At 43.4% G+C, this 14,018-nt stretch overlaps 1 protein-coding gene across 2 annotated transcripts in view; it reads left to right on the top strand.

Moving 5' to 3' along the window:
- The window catches only part of SYT9 (synaptotagmin 9), a 173,277-nt gene that overhangs the window by 114,234 nt on the left and 45,025 nt on the right, over positions 1-14,018 (top strand). For both annotated transcript variants that reach the window (XM_045194327.2, XM_045194328.2), the window contains exons 4-5: positions 10,820-10,940; positions 12,382-12,553. In XM_045194327.2, the coding sequence (XP_045050262.1) occupies positions 10,820-10,940; positions 12,382-12,553 (293 nt within the window). The remainder of the gene's footprint in view (positions 1-10,819; positions 10,941-12,381; positions 12,554-14,018) is intronic.

Raw genomic sequence — 14,018 nt, 5'->3', positions numbered from 1 at the left:
CCCACCCACTCAGAGTCACCTCAATAGAACAACAGATGCTCCTGGTGCTCTTATCACTCAGGAATTTACAACGTTTTCAGGAATCCTATGTCAGGAACAGGGAAAAAGATCAAATATGTTTTTCTTTTTTTTAATCCTCACCCGAAGATATATTCACTGATTTTAGAGAGGGAGGGAAGCAGGGAGTGAGGGAGAGAGAAGGAGAGGAGGGGGAAGAGAGAGAGAGAGAAACATGGGCGGCCTCCCATATACACCCTGACAGGGGATTGAACCCGCAACCTAGGCATGTGCCCTGACTGGGAATCAAACCCACAACCTTTTGGTGTATGGGATGACACTCCAACCAAATGAGCCACCTGGCTAGGGCTCAAATGTGTATTTCTTATTATAAATCACCATATACAGCATTCTACTTGTTTTGAAATATTTTTATCATGCAATTTAACATGTTTATAATTTTCGTTGTGATATTTACTTGGGCCCATGGTTTATTTGAAAGTGTATTTCTTAGTTTCCACACATACAAAAACCTTCTAGTTATCTTGTTGTTATATATTTCTAGTGCAATTGCATGATGCTCATCCCTCCTCCTATCTAACATCCCTGCTGCCCAGCCCTGCCGCCACCCAACCTCCTTCCGAACGTCTTCCAGGACACCAGCTGTTGATCTCTGGGTGGGAGTGTGTGAGCGTTGGGCACACAAGCATAAGGACCACAGCCACCTCTCCCCTTTTCAATACAGGAAAATATGTAGAAAGGCCAGTTGAAATGAGCGCACTGTGCGCATGCAGAAAAGCGTGAAGCCTGCAAGCGTGGGGTGCTCAAACCCCGCACATTCCAAAGAAATGACTGGCCCATGACTGACTCCTGACAGCCTCTAAATCCTTAAAACAGCCTGCTAACCACACCAGACCATTACCACACCAGATATTTTGTGCAAACGACATGGTTGATGGTGAACTCCTATTTTCTGTACCTCGGCCCAGCCATGCTGTTTGACCTCTGATGAGCAGAATGAAGCCTGAGCAGTTGAGGCCAGTCATGGGGGCATTCCTTGCCACCTGCAATTAGAACCTTGGACATCAAGGTTTGGGTGCGCTTCCCTGGCTGGCAGTACTTCCTGTGTATTGCCACACGCCACTGCTGGGAAGAATAAGTGCTGTCTATGAGACTCCATTGGGAGGGGACAACTGGCAGCTCATCCTAGTTTTCCCTGGACCGCGCCCTGTGTACCTTTTTCTTTGCTTTGCTTTGCTTTGCTGTCATAAACTGTAACTATGAGTATAACTTTTCCGGGCCCTGTGGGTCCTTCTGGTGAATCATAAAACCTGTGGGTGATCCTGGGAACCCCCCCAATATAGTGGTGCTCAAAAAATATTGAGGAGATAAAGGTATTTAACGTCTTTTGATAATGATTCTTCTTACCTAACTTGTGTAACCTTCAATAAAGCCAAAGTTCAATAATTTTGGTGATGTTAGTACCATATGACATAGGACATAGTGAAGTATTGGAGAATAGTTTATCAGAACTTCCAGTTAAATACATCAGATGAAATCCATGAGACTGCCTCCACCCCCTCCTGAGGCTCTTCAGAAAATAATAGGAATATTTTTATCATGCAATTTATATTTTGCAATAAATAAACTACAAACAGCATAGGCAGAAGACCTTTGCTTTGACCATTCAGTTATAAATATAGACAATTATGGATGTACTGGAATCAGAGGAAAACCAACGCCCTGAAAGAGAATGTCCAAAGTAAATAGATTACCTGATCACTGGAAAAAAAGAGATTAAAGCAAGAGAAAGAATTCTAACATTGATCACTGAGGACTAAGCAACATCAGTGAGAACAAGGTATGTAAATACCTTTTGGGGAAATTTCAGAAGGTACAAATACAAAGGAAAAGTACAAAGAGATAATCTTAAAACCTCCTTGAGAGGAAAAAAAAATACAAAAGAATGGCATCAAACATCCCTGCTGGAACATGAAGTACTAGGAGACATTGTGACAACGTAAAGTGATTCTAAGATAAAATTATTTGAATCTACAGTCTGTGCTCTGCCAAATTTCTTTTAAGAATTAGAGCACAATGGCCCTGGCTGGTGTAGCTCAGTGAATGCTGGCCTGCGACCAAAGGGTCCCCAGTTCAATTCCCAGTCAGGGCACATGCCCAGGTTGCTGGCTAGGTCCCCAGTGGGGGATGCTCAAGAGGCAACCATACGTTGATGTTTCTCTTCCTCTCTTTCTCCCTTCCTTCCCCTCTCTCTAAAAATAAATAAATTAAACCTTAAAAAAAATAGAGCACAATAAAGATTATTTGAACTACCACTGGGTAGTTAAACCCTCACAGGGAGAAAAGGTACTCAAGGACATAGTGAAGCAAAATGAAAATTGTATCTAAAAAGTGGGGATGATGTGGGTGTTAAGAAACTGCAGTGAGCCAAGAAATTAGAATATTTTAACCGTAGTTTAAGTGTTTGTTAATAATTTGTCTGTGAAACAGAGTGGTAAGAAAGCACGTTTTAAAAGACAAAAGCATAATAAATTAAATTCTAGGAAGAAAAATATTTGGATACAAAATTAACAAGCCTGATTTAATAGACATATAAAAATATGTCCCCTACAAATAGAGAGGCATTTGAGCACAAGTGAATGGAATAGGATAGGATAGGAAAATTCTGAACTCAAGGCCATAAAACTAGAAAACAGAACTATAGTCCCTTTGCAAAATCTTCTCAGAATTTTCCAATACCCACTATGAATTAAACATAAAACGAAATTAACTAGTTTTTAAGCGCACAGGTTTTGTCGTGTGTAGTCGTGGAGCCACAGCTGCACCCATGACACAGAATGTGCCCGCCACCCCCAGAGTTTTCCCAGGGCCCCCCTGCAGCCGATCTCCTCTTCCCGGTCCTGGTTCCTACTTCCCGCCGATCACTTTCTGCCACTGTCATTTTGCTTTTTCTACAGTTTCGTACAGTCTGTTGTCTTTGTGTGTGACTTCTTTCACTCAGCGTAATACTTTTGAGATTATTCATGTTGTTTCTTTTATTGGTAGTTTATTTCATTTGGTTTCTGAGTAGTATTCCATTATGTGGACGTGCCATATTTTGTTTCTCTCTTCACCATGTGATACTGCATTTGCGTTTCTTTTCAGTTTGGGCTCAGGAAAATTGCATACAAGTCTTGGGACGGATGTGTGATTTTATTTCCCTTAGGTAAAGAAGTAGGCGTGGGATTCCTGGGTCACTTGGCAAGTGTTTGTGTAGCCTGAAGGGAAACTGCCACACTGTTTTTCCAAAATGGTTTTAACATTTTGCATTCCCAGCAGCCCTTTATCAGATCAGTTGCTTTGCATTGGGGACCAGTCTTTCATTCTAGTGATTCTAGTGGGTGTGTAGTGGTGTCTCACTGACGTTTAATGTAATTTTGATGAAGTGTCTGTTCAGATCTTTTGCCCATATTTTTGCCAGGTTGTTTCTCTGAGTTGTAGTTTTTTCTATATTCTGGATGGAAGGCCTTTAATTAGCTATATGTTTTGCAGGTATGATCCTTCGACCTAGTAGATTAACCTCTCCCTTTCCTAACAATATGTTTTGGAGAGCAAAAGTTTTTCACTTAAATAAAGCACAATTTATTGGTTTTTTTTCTATTATGCTTTGTGATTTTTGTGTCCATTTAAGAAATCTTTGTTTAACCCAAAGTCACATTTTCTCCTATGCTTTTTGCTACAAGTTTCATAGTTCTAGTTCTTACGTGATTCATGATCCTCTCCCAATAAATGCTTTCACATCATGTGAAGGAAAGGCCATGTGTGTGTGTGTGTGTGTGTGTGTGTGTGTTGCAAATATGAGAGGAGACCCCCAAAACCCCAGAATTATCTTCTGGAGTGCAGGCATCTTGTAGTATAGCCTTCTCCCACTAGGTGAACATTCTAGGAACCTATCTGCATCAGTGTACCAGCTGGTGGTGTTGTGAGAGGCTGCCTTTGGCTTCAGTGAAATTTTTTTTGAGACTTTCAATGTGTTCGCCCATTTCACGATGGGCAATTTATAAGGGCACCTGCACACCGGCCCACACCGTGCTCAGTGTTCAGCAGTTTCTGACCAAAAACTGTATGGCCACTGCGCCCCACCCTCCCTATTCACCCAATCTCTCCCCAAGAGACCTTTTTTTATTTCCCTGGATGAAAAATATCCTCAAAGGGAAATGTTTTGTCATTGTGGAGGAGGTGAAACAAAAAAAAAAATGGCAGAAGCACTAAAAGACATCAAAATTGATGAGTTCAAAAACTGTTTTTGAGCAGTGGGAAAAAAGTCTTCATAAGTTTATTGCATCAAATGGAGAGTACTTTGAAGGTGACTGAAGTTTAAACATGTGAGAATAAATACACAGTTTTTTATAAATAAATTCCATTTTGGGGCCCCCTCTCATAGATAGCCAACTATTTCAACACTCTATTGAAAAGAGTATCTTTTCCTCATTGAATTGCATGGCACCTTTCTAGAAAATCACTTGACTATACAAATGAGGGCTTACTTCTGGCCTCTTCGTTCTGGCTCACTGATCATCGTGTCTGTCTTCTTGCCAGTACCTCACTATCCTGATGCCTGTGGTTTTGTTCCACATTTCATAATCAGATAGTGTTAAGTGCTCCAATTTTTTTTCAAATTGGTTTTGAATAATCCAGGTTTTTTGCAATGCCATGTAATTTTAATATCAGTTTGTCACCATCTATAAAAGGTATGTTGGACTGTTGGTTGAAATTGTATTGAGCTCTGGCTGGGGGGCTCATTTGGTTGGAATGTTGTCCCATGCACCGAAAGGTTGCAGGTTCAACCCCAGACCGGGTGCATACAGGAGGCAGTTGATTGATATTTCTCTCTCATCCTCTATTTCTCTCTCTCTCCCTCTCTCTCTACCTCTCTTCTTTTCTCCCTTTCTGGATTTTCCAGATATCTATGATCGAATTCTAGTTTAATTTTATTCTTATTAAAGAAAGTACTTTGTAAGATTTCAATCTTTTTTAATTTAATGAGGATTTTTTATGGCCTAGAATATGGTTTATTTTGGTGAATGTTTGGCATATACTTGGAAAAAAATGTCCATTTTGCTATTATGGGATGGAGTATTGATGGGCAGAGTAAATACCAATCAGGTCAAGCTGGTTGCTAGTATTGTTCAGCCTTTCACACACTCACATGTTTTCTGCTTGCTTATTCAATCAGTCACTGATGAAGTGTTGGAATCTCTTACTCTGTTTGTGGGTTTGCCTATTTCTCCTCCTACTTCTACCAGCTTTGTTTAATACATATTGAAGTTCTGCTATTAGGTGCACACTCATTCAGGAGTATGTCCTCTCAGTGATTTGACCCTTTATTGATGAAATGGCCCCTTCCTCCTGGTGCTATTCCTCGGTCTAAAATCTTCCTTGATATCAATATGGCCACTACAACTTCCTTTTGGTTAATGTTTACATCACCTAGTTTTTCATCCCTTTTTAGCCTCTCATTGCCATGGCGTTTGATGAGGGTTTCCTGTAGAGAGCACATATAGTTAAGTGTTGCTCTGTTATTCTACCTGACCAGTCTTTTCAATTGAAGTGATTAGGTGTATACATTTAATGTAATTATCCATATGGTAGTGTTTAAACCTGCCTTTTCTATTTGTTTCATCTGTACTTTTCTTTTTTCTTGCCTTTTTTTGCATGGAGTATTTTTATGATTCGATTTTATCTTCAATAATAGCTTGTTGAAGAACATATACCTATTAGTTCTTTAGGGGTTACTCGATTCTTTAAAATATACATCTTTATGTTATTTTATCTAATCTTTATTATTTCCATTCTTCTAATTACTTTGCTTTTCATTTGTTTTCATTTTCTGGTTTCCTAGGTTAGAAGCTGAGGTCATTGGCTTGAGAGTGTTCTTCTTGTGGAATACAGGCATATTAGTGTGATAAATTTCCTCTTACGGCTGCGTTCCACAAATTTTAATATGTTGGGTTTTCATGTCAATTCAGGTCAAAATACTTTCTCATTTCTCTTTTGATTTCTTCTTTGATAATGGATATTTACAAGAGAGTTATTTAGTTCTCAAGTATTTGGAGATTTTCCAGATAACTCTTTGTTATCTCTAAATCATTTGATCTCTAATTCATTTTTATTGCAGCCAGAAAATATACTTTGAATCTTCTTAAATTTAATTGAGAGTTGTTTAATGGCCCAAGTTGTTTAATCTTGTTTAGTGTTCTGGGTGCACTTGATAAGAATGTGTGTTCTGCTGTTGACTGGTAGAGTGTTTGGGGCATTTTTTGGTTTTGTTTTGTTTGTTTTGTTTTTGGGTGTGGGTTTTGTTTTTGTTTTTTCCTACCAGTTAGTTGGTAGGGTTGTTCAGGTATTCAAATTTATGACTATGGCTTGTGTATTCTCACAAGAATAAACATGTATTTTGAAGGTGTGCAATGGATAAATATTTAGAGTTATGTGTCTTTGATGAATTGAACCCTTTGTCATAATGAAATGACCCTGTTTGCCCCCGATAATATTCATTGCTCAGACATATACTTTATCTGGTATTAATTTAGCTATTCCAGATTTCTTTTTATTAGTTTTAGTATGACATATCTTTTTTATCTTACTTAATTTTTTTATCGATTGATTTTTTTTTGAGAGAGAAACACATTAATTTGTTATTTTACTTATTTATGCACTCATTGGTTGCTTCTTGGATGTGCCTGACCGGGGATCGAATCCTCAATCTTGGTGTATCAGGACGACACTCTCACCACCTGAGCATCCGACCAGGGCCTATTATTTTACTTTTATAGTTAAAGGAAATTGCTCGTAGTGAGCATAAAATTGGATGTTGCTTTTTATTGAATCAGACAACCTTTGCCGTTTATTTGGATGCTTATGTTATTTACATTTAATATAATTATTAAAATAGGTTTAAATTTACCATTGTACTATTTTTTAATTTCTTTCAGAATTATCTCTTCTGATCTTATTCCTTTCCCTTCTTTTGAATTAATTTAATATTTTAAAATGTTCATTTTATCTCCATTTTTTAGCTTATTAGCTATAAATCCTTGTATTTATTTTAGTCATTTCTTTTGGGTTTCTAGTATACATCTTTGACATGCACAACCTAACTTAAAGTTATATAGTACCACTGTTACTATATATATTACAAGAACCTTACAACAGTTCTGGTTTCATACCCTCCTAGTGAGTATCCCAGTGGAATGAGAATTTCTCAGTATTGGTTTTCCAGTCTCAGAGAGGACTCTAAGTGTCCCTGCTTGGGCCACATAACTCACCCTGAACAGACAACGGTAGATTGTGACGTGAATGTTTTGGTGGGCCTGGGTTCCTCCGGCAGCCCTCCTGGAACTTTATGGAATTGAGAAGAAGCTCACCAGAAGAATCCAGCAAGAGGAATGCAAAAGTGTCCAGGTTACACAGAAACTAGAACTATCATAGATCATTATAGGCAACCATATCACCGAAAGAATTTACAGATTGGCAGGTAGAGAATGCACACGGTTGCTATGAATTCCCCATGTATCTTGCCAACGATACTGAACTTGGCCCACAAAGCAAGAGCAAATGAAGCATTTCTCTGAATGACATTTTCCTTCCCCTTCTCCTCCCCCAGGGCACTCAGCCACCAGTGACACGTCTGCTATTTGGTTCCTGTCAAGCTGAAAAGAAATCAAATGCTTCACTACCCTCTTATGTTTGACTTTTATCAGCATCCTGGAAAATTTTTTACTAATAATATAAGCACTTCCATATGTATAATGCAGAGTATCTCAACCTTGGGACCATTGACATTTGCACCAGATTATTCTTTGTAGCGGAGGGCTGCCCCGTGTATTACAGGATGTTTAGCAGAATCCCTGGACTAAATGTCAGTAACACACTCACGTCTCCAGTTCTGACAATCAGATAATTCTCCAGCTAGTAGCAGATGTCCCCTGGGGAAGCAAAATTGCTCCCGGTTGAGAACCACTGGTTTAGGGGATGTTTACAAACCTCAGGATCTACAGCTTCTTGACCTCAAATTAGCATCAGCTGATGGGGAGAGAACAGAGTTAGCAGTAGGTGCCATCAACTCCCGTTCCCTCTCCTAGCAAGTCCATCTCTCATCGAAGGACCTTGTCTGTTCTTCTCCACTGTAAATACAGCTCCGAGTACCTGACAAAAAGTGATGCTCAACAACCACAACCACTGCAAATGTTAACACAATAAACGAGTGGATGGAAGGATGAATGGATGGATAGAAGGATGGATAGAAGGATGGATGGATGGATGGATGGATGGGTAGATGGATGGATATATGGATGTAAAGAAAAGTATGGATGGTTATCCACAGTGTTACTCTGCAGAAATGAGTAATGTAGGTGGTACATACATAAAAAAGGGAATATTTTACTTTTTACTTAAAAATTTCTGCATTTGAATTTTATCATTTTTACTCTCACAACATAGACATTTTTTAACGATTTATTTTTAAAGCACTTGGAAATCAAAGCAATCATTTTCTCTTTGATAACTATTTCTTTAACTTGCCAAATTTTCTCAAGTGCGAATGTGGACATTAGCCCCAGTTCTCCTTCTGAAGTATCACCAAGTCTGAAGCTCTGATTTTTTTCTTTTAACTCATGCTCAAACAGTCATATAATATAAATGTTTGTGAATGGGGTTTATGTTGGACAAAAATGTGCTTAGCACAAAGGTAACCTGGCATACCCCATTCAGTCCTGTGCGGTGGCCCTGAGCTGCCACATCGTGACCCTGCAGACCTGGGCGGTGTGGGCCCTTGGGGATTGTATGCTGAAAGGCGGGTGACGATGAAGCTTCCTAGGCATGGTTTTGGTCACTCCCATTCCACTTTGTGTAACCTAGGTTTGGGGGGAAGGAGGAGAGGAGAGGAGTGGGCTAGGTGCAGTGAGGCCCACTGAGGGGAGAACTGTGTCTGGGCCAGGTATCTGGACCTTTCTACTTAAGGCAGACAGAGAGCAAAGGTATAGGCCAGGGAGTAAGGAAGGAAAAAGATAATTTGTGGGGACAGCTGTTGCTTCCCTTTTCTCCTGTGCCACCAGCAGGAAGCTGGGTCAGATCCTCCCTCTTCAGGGAGACAGACACCTCCCGCAGTGTGGAACCCAGTAGCACACAAGCAGGCCAGCCAGCGCCTGCCCGTGTGACACCCCGACTCCTATAGAACTCTCAACCCTCCTCCTCACCTCCACCCCAGAGGGACAGGCCCAGCCACCTGCATCTCTTCAGGTCAGGGTTCCAGGAGAGCCTGACTTTCGATGTGAAGTCATTTATTTACGTGAGGCCAGCAATGCATGAAGATACAGGGCAATCCATCTGCCTTAGCGACCAAACAGATTCCCTGCACCTCATCCCCCAGCAGAAGCAGTCAAGGCTGGGAGGTTGGGCTAGGTGACCTTCCAGAGCCGCTTCTGTGCTTCCAAAAATAGAAGCATCCTTGGAGAATTGAGAAGGGGAGGGGAGGCTGTGGATGTTGAGGGCAAAGACCGAACTCTGCAGAGCTTTGTCAGTATGAAACTGTTTTAATTAGACACGTGCACCCAGCTCAGTAACCTCAGGTATCACAGAAATTGAAGCCAAATGAACAGGTTTCTTTATTTTCCTTTCTGGTTACACTCTCCCTGGGCTGAAAATGAGAAGGAGAAGCATATCAGCATGTCTTCTGACTTATTTGAATGGCTGTGTACTGCCCCAGCAGATGTCGTCCCCCACAGAGGGAAATGGGGGCTCCTTAGAGACACACCAAGAGACGGCAAGACCTGCAGCAAAGTGAGAGTCCCGAGGCCGGCTGTCGGGGCCTGTGGGTCCCGGGTCCCAGCCATCTCTCCCTGCATGGAGACTGCTCAGGGCTGTCTGAGGCCGGGGTGTCCAGGGCTGCTGTGTGAGGTTACTGGGTGCCACTGTCAGGCTTCTGAAGGGTCCTTGTCCAAGGCCACGTGGGGACTAGATGTTTCCAGGGTCCAGTGGAGCCAGGAGCTGGTCTGCACAGGTTGTGTGCGACCAGGTTGTGTGCAGTGCTCTGGTGGGTGGAGGGGTGTGTATGTGTGTGTGTGTGTGTGTGTGTTGGGGTGTGGGAATGTTTGGAGGAGTTTACGGGGCTATGGTAGCAAACTTGAGGTGGACTGTGCAGCACAGTGTGTGGAGCAAGGGTGCATATGGACGGTGACTATTTGGAGGACTTTGTGGGCCTATGTAAGGTCTCTGGGAAAGACCGTGGAGGAGACCATGTAGGAAACGGGAGTGGGAGAGTCTCTTCGGAGTGGGGACCTGTGTGAGAGGCCGTGTGAGGCTGCACAGGCTGTGCTCAGAGCACATGGGGGAGCAGGGTTGGGGTTGGGGCTGCACAGTACTGCAGTGCCTCTCGCCATAGCTCTGCCCTGGGGGCTCTGTGTGGGTGACGTCAGGGATATGAATGGACCCACATGGGGGACTCCATGTGGAATAGTTAATGCTGTGGGGGCTACTTGCTGGGCCACAGGGACTTGGGTGAGGCTGTGCAGGGCTGCACATGTCTGGACAGCAGGTGGCAGAGGCCCTGGGTGGCCTCCACAGCTTTGCCATCTAAAGGTGGGCTGGGCTTCCTTGGGGCAAGGGGTTCCAGAAATGCAGGTGTGAAGGAAAGAGGCCCTGAGGATTCGCAAGCCGAGCAGAGGGAGCAGTGCTGGCCCTTGCGGGGCTGCCCTGCAGCCGATCCTTTCCCCCACCAGGCTGAAGACGCTTCCTCATGCTTCAGTTTGTGCTTCCTCAACAGGACAACGTGGATCTTGGAGAGCTGATGTTTTCCCTCTGCTACCTGCCAACGGCTGGCAGGCTGACCATCACTGTTATAAAAGCCAGGAATCTAAAGGCCATGGACATAACAGGAGCATCAGGTGGGACATTCGAGTTCAGACTTTCTCACACTGTTCTGTTGTTGTATCTTACGAAGTTTCTAGTAGAGTAATAAACACATGGACTCTGGAACCAAACAACCTAGGTTTAATTCCTGTCTTAGACCTAATAGCTGTGTGACCTTGGGCAAGACACTTAACCTGTCTGGGCTTCAGATTCCCCATGTGTGTAATGAGGGTAATAATAGCAACTGGCTCTGTTGGGTTGTTACAAGATTAAATGAGTTAATACATAACAAACCATAACAACCTGCCTGGTGCATACTAGATGCTATTTATTGTCAGCTATCATCATCGTTATTATTCTCTCTTAAGTCTTCTTTACCATAATTGTGAATTGGGTCTGCAGTTAATGTAGGATGGTATAGATTTAGCCTGTTGAGTCTTTCCTCAGATACAATAATTATCGTCTCAGGCTTGCTGAAGATTGAAGAACCCTATATCCTTACAAAAGGCTCATTAGTGAACTATGCAGTTTGGTTTTTCCAGTGAACCAAGCATGTACCTTAAATTCTAAACCCTAAAAAACGCCCCAGTATGCAGTTCCTAATAGACAGCTTCGCAGGCAGCCTCTGCAGGGCTCCTGAAATGTGGTCGTAACGGACCCAGTCCACAGGCTGTTCGCTGCTGAAATCAGAGGACATCCGATGCAACGCTTTCTGCTGCCAGTACTGCGGTGTTTTTCCCGGCAGAAAGAAGAGGTGGCCCCTTCTGGCTAAGTCCCTCCTGGAAAGTGTATGGGAGTCAGGGCAACACGCTGTTATGCAGGTGAAGAGAGAACTCCCCACTGAGCAGTAGGATAGTGAGGTGGAACCAGGGAAGTCCCACCCGAAGCAGAAACCAGCCTTACCACCCGTCGCCCCATCTCAGTGTAGCACCCCACACAAGCCCGTCTCCTTGCTCTTCCTGATGTGCTTGCTGAACTGCTTCCCTCTTTGCAGCCTGACTGCAGGAAGCTCTGGAGGCTTAAGGCCCCTGCACCTAGGAGATCCACCCCCGAAACTCTCCCTTTCCTACAGCCTGATGTCTAGGAGAAGACTGTCCCAAGCAGCTCAGAGTCGGGGCCTGCAGCCCATGTCTCCGCACTTTGAAAGTGCCTCTGTATTTTCTTTCCTGTCACTGCCAGGCAGGTCTGAATTCTAGCTGGAATGGTTTCTAATTTGGTAACAGGTGTTTTTTTTCACGCTATTTTTAAATTCCATGCATTTTGAGGACACAGTGTCCTGTGCTTTTTCGTGAATGAAAGACTGAATTATCCTAACTCTAGTCACCGCCCAGGCATCCTATTAATTAAAATCCTCCAACTGCAATCGACAGGCAGGTAAAAGTTCTGCATACAGTCCGTGGACCTCCACGGCGATGAAACTGCTGGCCTAAATCCACATGTATCCTCACATACCCCTGCTTCTCGTGGCCTCTACAGATCCCTACGTGAAAGTCTCCCTGATGTGTGATGGCAGGCGGCTAAAGAAGAGGAAAACGTCCACCAAGAGGAACACCCTGAATCCTGTTTACAACGAAGCCATAGTCTTTGACGTCCCTCCCGACAACATTGACCAAATCCACTTGTCCATAGCGGTCATGGACTACGACCGGTGAGATACCCGGAGCTCTTTCTCAGTGCAAGTCCTTTGTGTCCATGGCAAGAAAGGGGGAGGAGGTACAGTCACAGAGTCTTAGCTGGTGTCCCAGCAGCAGGAAATGACTCGAATGAGCAGCACGTGGGAAGCTGATTGGCAAGGAGTCCAAACCATGCTGTAGAGTTGGGTTATGAAAGTGCCTCTTAGCTCTAGCCTTCTGTCCTCCCCCTGTTTAATCTTTTTCTCCTTCTCTACTCTTCCCAACCCCCACCTCTTCCCCTCTCCACCCTGCACACCCCCTAGAACCTCAGCCCTGAGAACTGTGGCCCCACAGGTCTAGATCTCCCCTTCGGCAATCCTGCCTGGCCTTCGTGGAAAGGTTCCACTCAAAACAGCAGAGTGATCACTTTAGCCAGACCGCCAACATTTCTAAATCCATAACTACGTTATTTTCCCCCCTTCTCCCAGTGTGTTTAATAAAGATCATTTCCATCCACTTAAGCCTGAAAGCAAACACAGAAGTGTTCTCTTGAAAATGCTAGATTCAGTGTGGATGACAGGGTGCATTAAAATGTATAAGATGCTCGACTTTCTAATTAATACAGCACAGAAGAGATATTTATAGCCTACATTGTAGCCAAGTGTGTATTTAAAGAACAGATTTGAAAAACAGTCACTTTAATATGCAAAGGAAGTACCAACAGGGAATTATATATGTTAAACCAGTCATTAGACTGAAATGAAAAGTCTCTTTTTAATTGGAAACCTCCCACGTGGTCTGGGCACAATTTTGAAAAAAATCATTCTGACTTCTAATACAATCTTCCAAATATTATTTGTAGCTAAAAATTCCCCCACGTACGCCTGAAACGTCAGTGAAGCCGCTCCAGCGCCCTGAACACTCTTTCCAGCAGACGCCTGGGTGGAGCCTAACCCTCTGCCAGCCCAGGGCCACAGCGGGGCTGAGCTGCCCACGGGGGTGACAGGCCTCACCGGGCAGTAGACCTCCGCCCGCCTCCGCTGGACAACACACACCACCAGTAGTGTCAGGCCACAGTGGGGGGAACGCTGCCCACCAACCGTGGAAAGCTAAGCCAGCATTTTTCATGCTGTTGCCAAGTTTCCCGCGTTGACAAACCTGATTATGTGAGCTCTGCTTGGTGTAATTCTCAGTAAATTCATGAATCTGGCCTGCAGACCTCCACAGCAGAATTCACAGAGCTTCTGCATGCAACAGATTTGAGGGAGCATAGGCTCGGATGCCCTTCACACCACTTCCCCACCTTGTCTCCCCCTTGCTCCCTACGCAAATAGGAAGAAAAAAGGAGAGAAAGTCTGCGTGTTTGGATCCCTAAGAGTTAAAGGATGGGCCGTGTTATTCTAGTTACGCAAAGCATTTCTCACCAATATCTGCTAAGGAAAAAAAAATGGGCTAAGGCAGGGACCTACCCAGGGAATGTTTCAGAAACATTAGTCCTAA

Source organism: Desmodus rotundus, chromosome 5 (genome assembly GCF_022682495.2).
Source record: "Desmodus rotundus isolate HL8 chromosome 5, HLdesRot8A.1, whole genome shotgun sequence".
In the NCBI taxonomy this organism is placed as follows: domain Eukaryota; kingdom Metazoa; phylum Chordata; class Mammalia; order Chiroptera; family Phyllostomidae; genus Desmodus; species Desmodus rotundus.
This window is presented reverse-complemented; position numbering and strand designations above follow the sequence as displayed.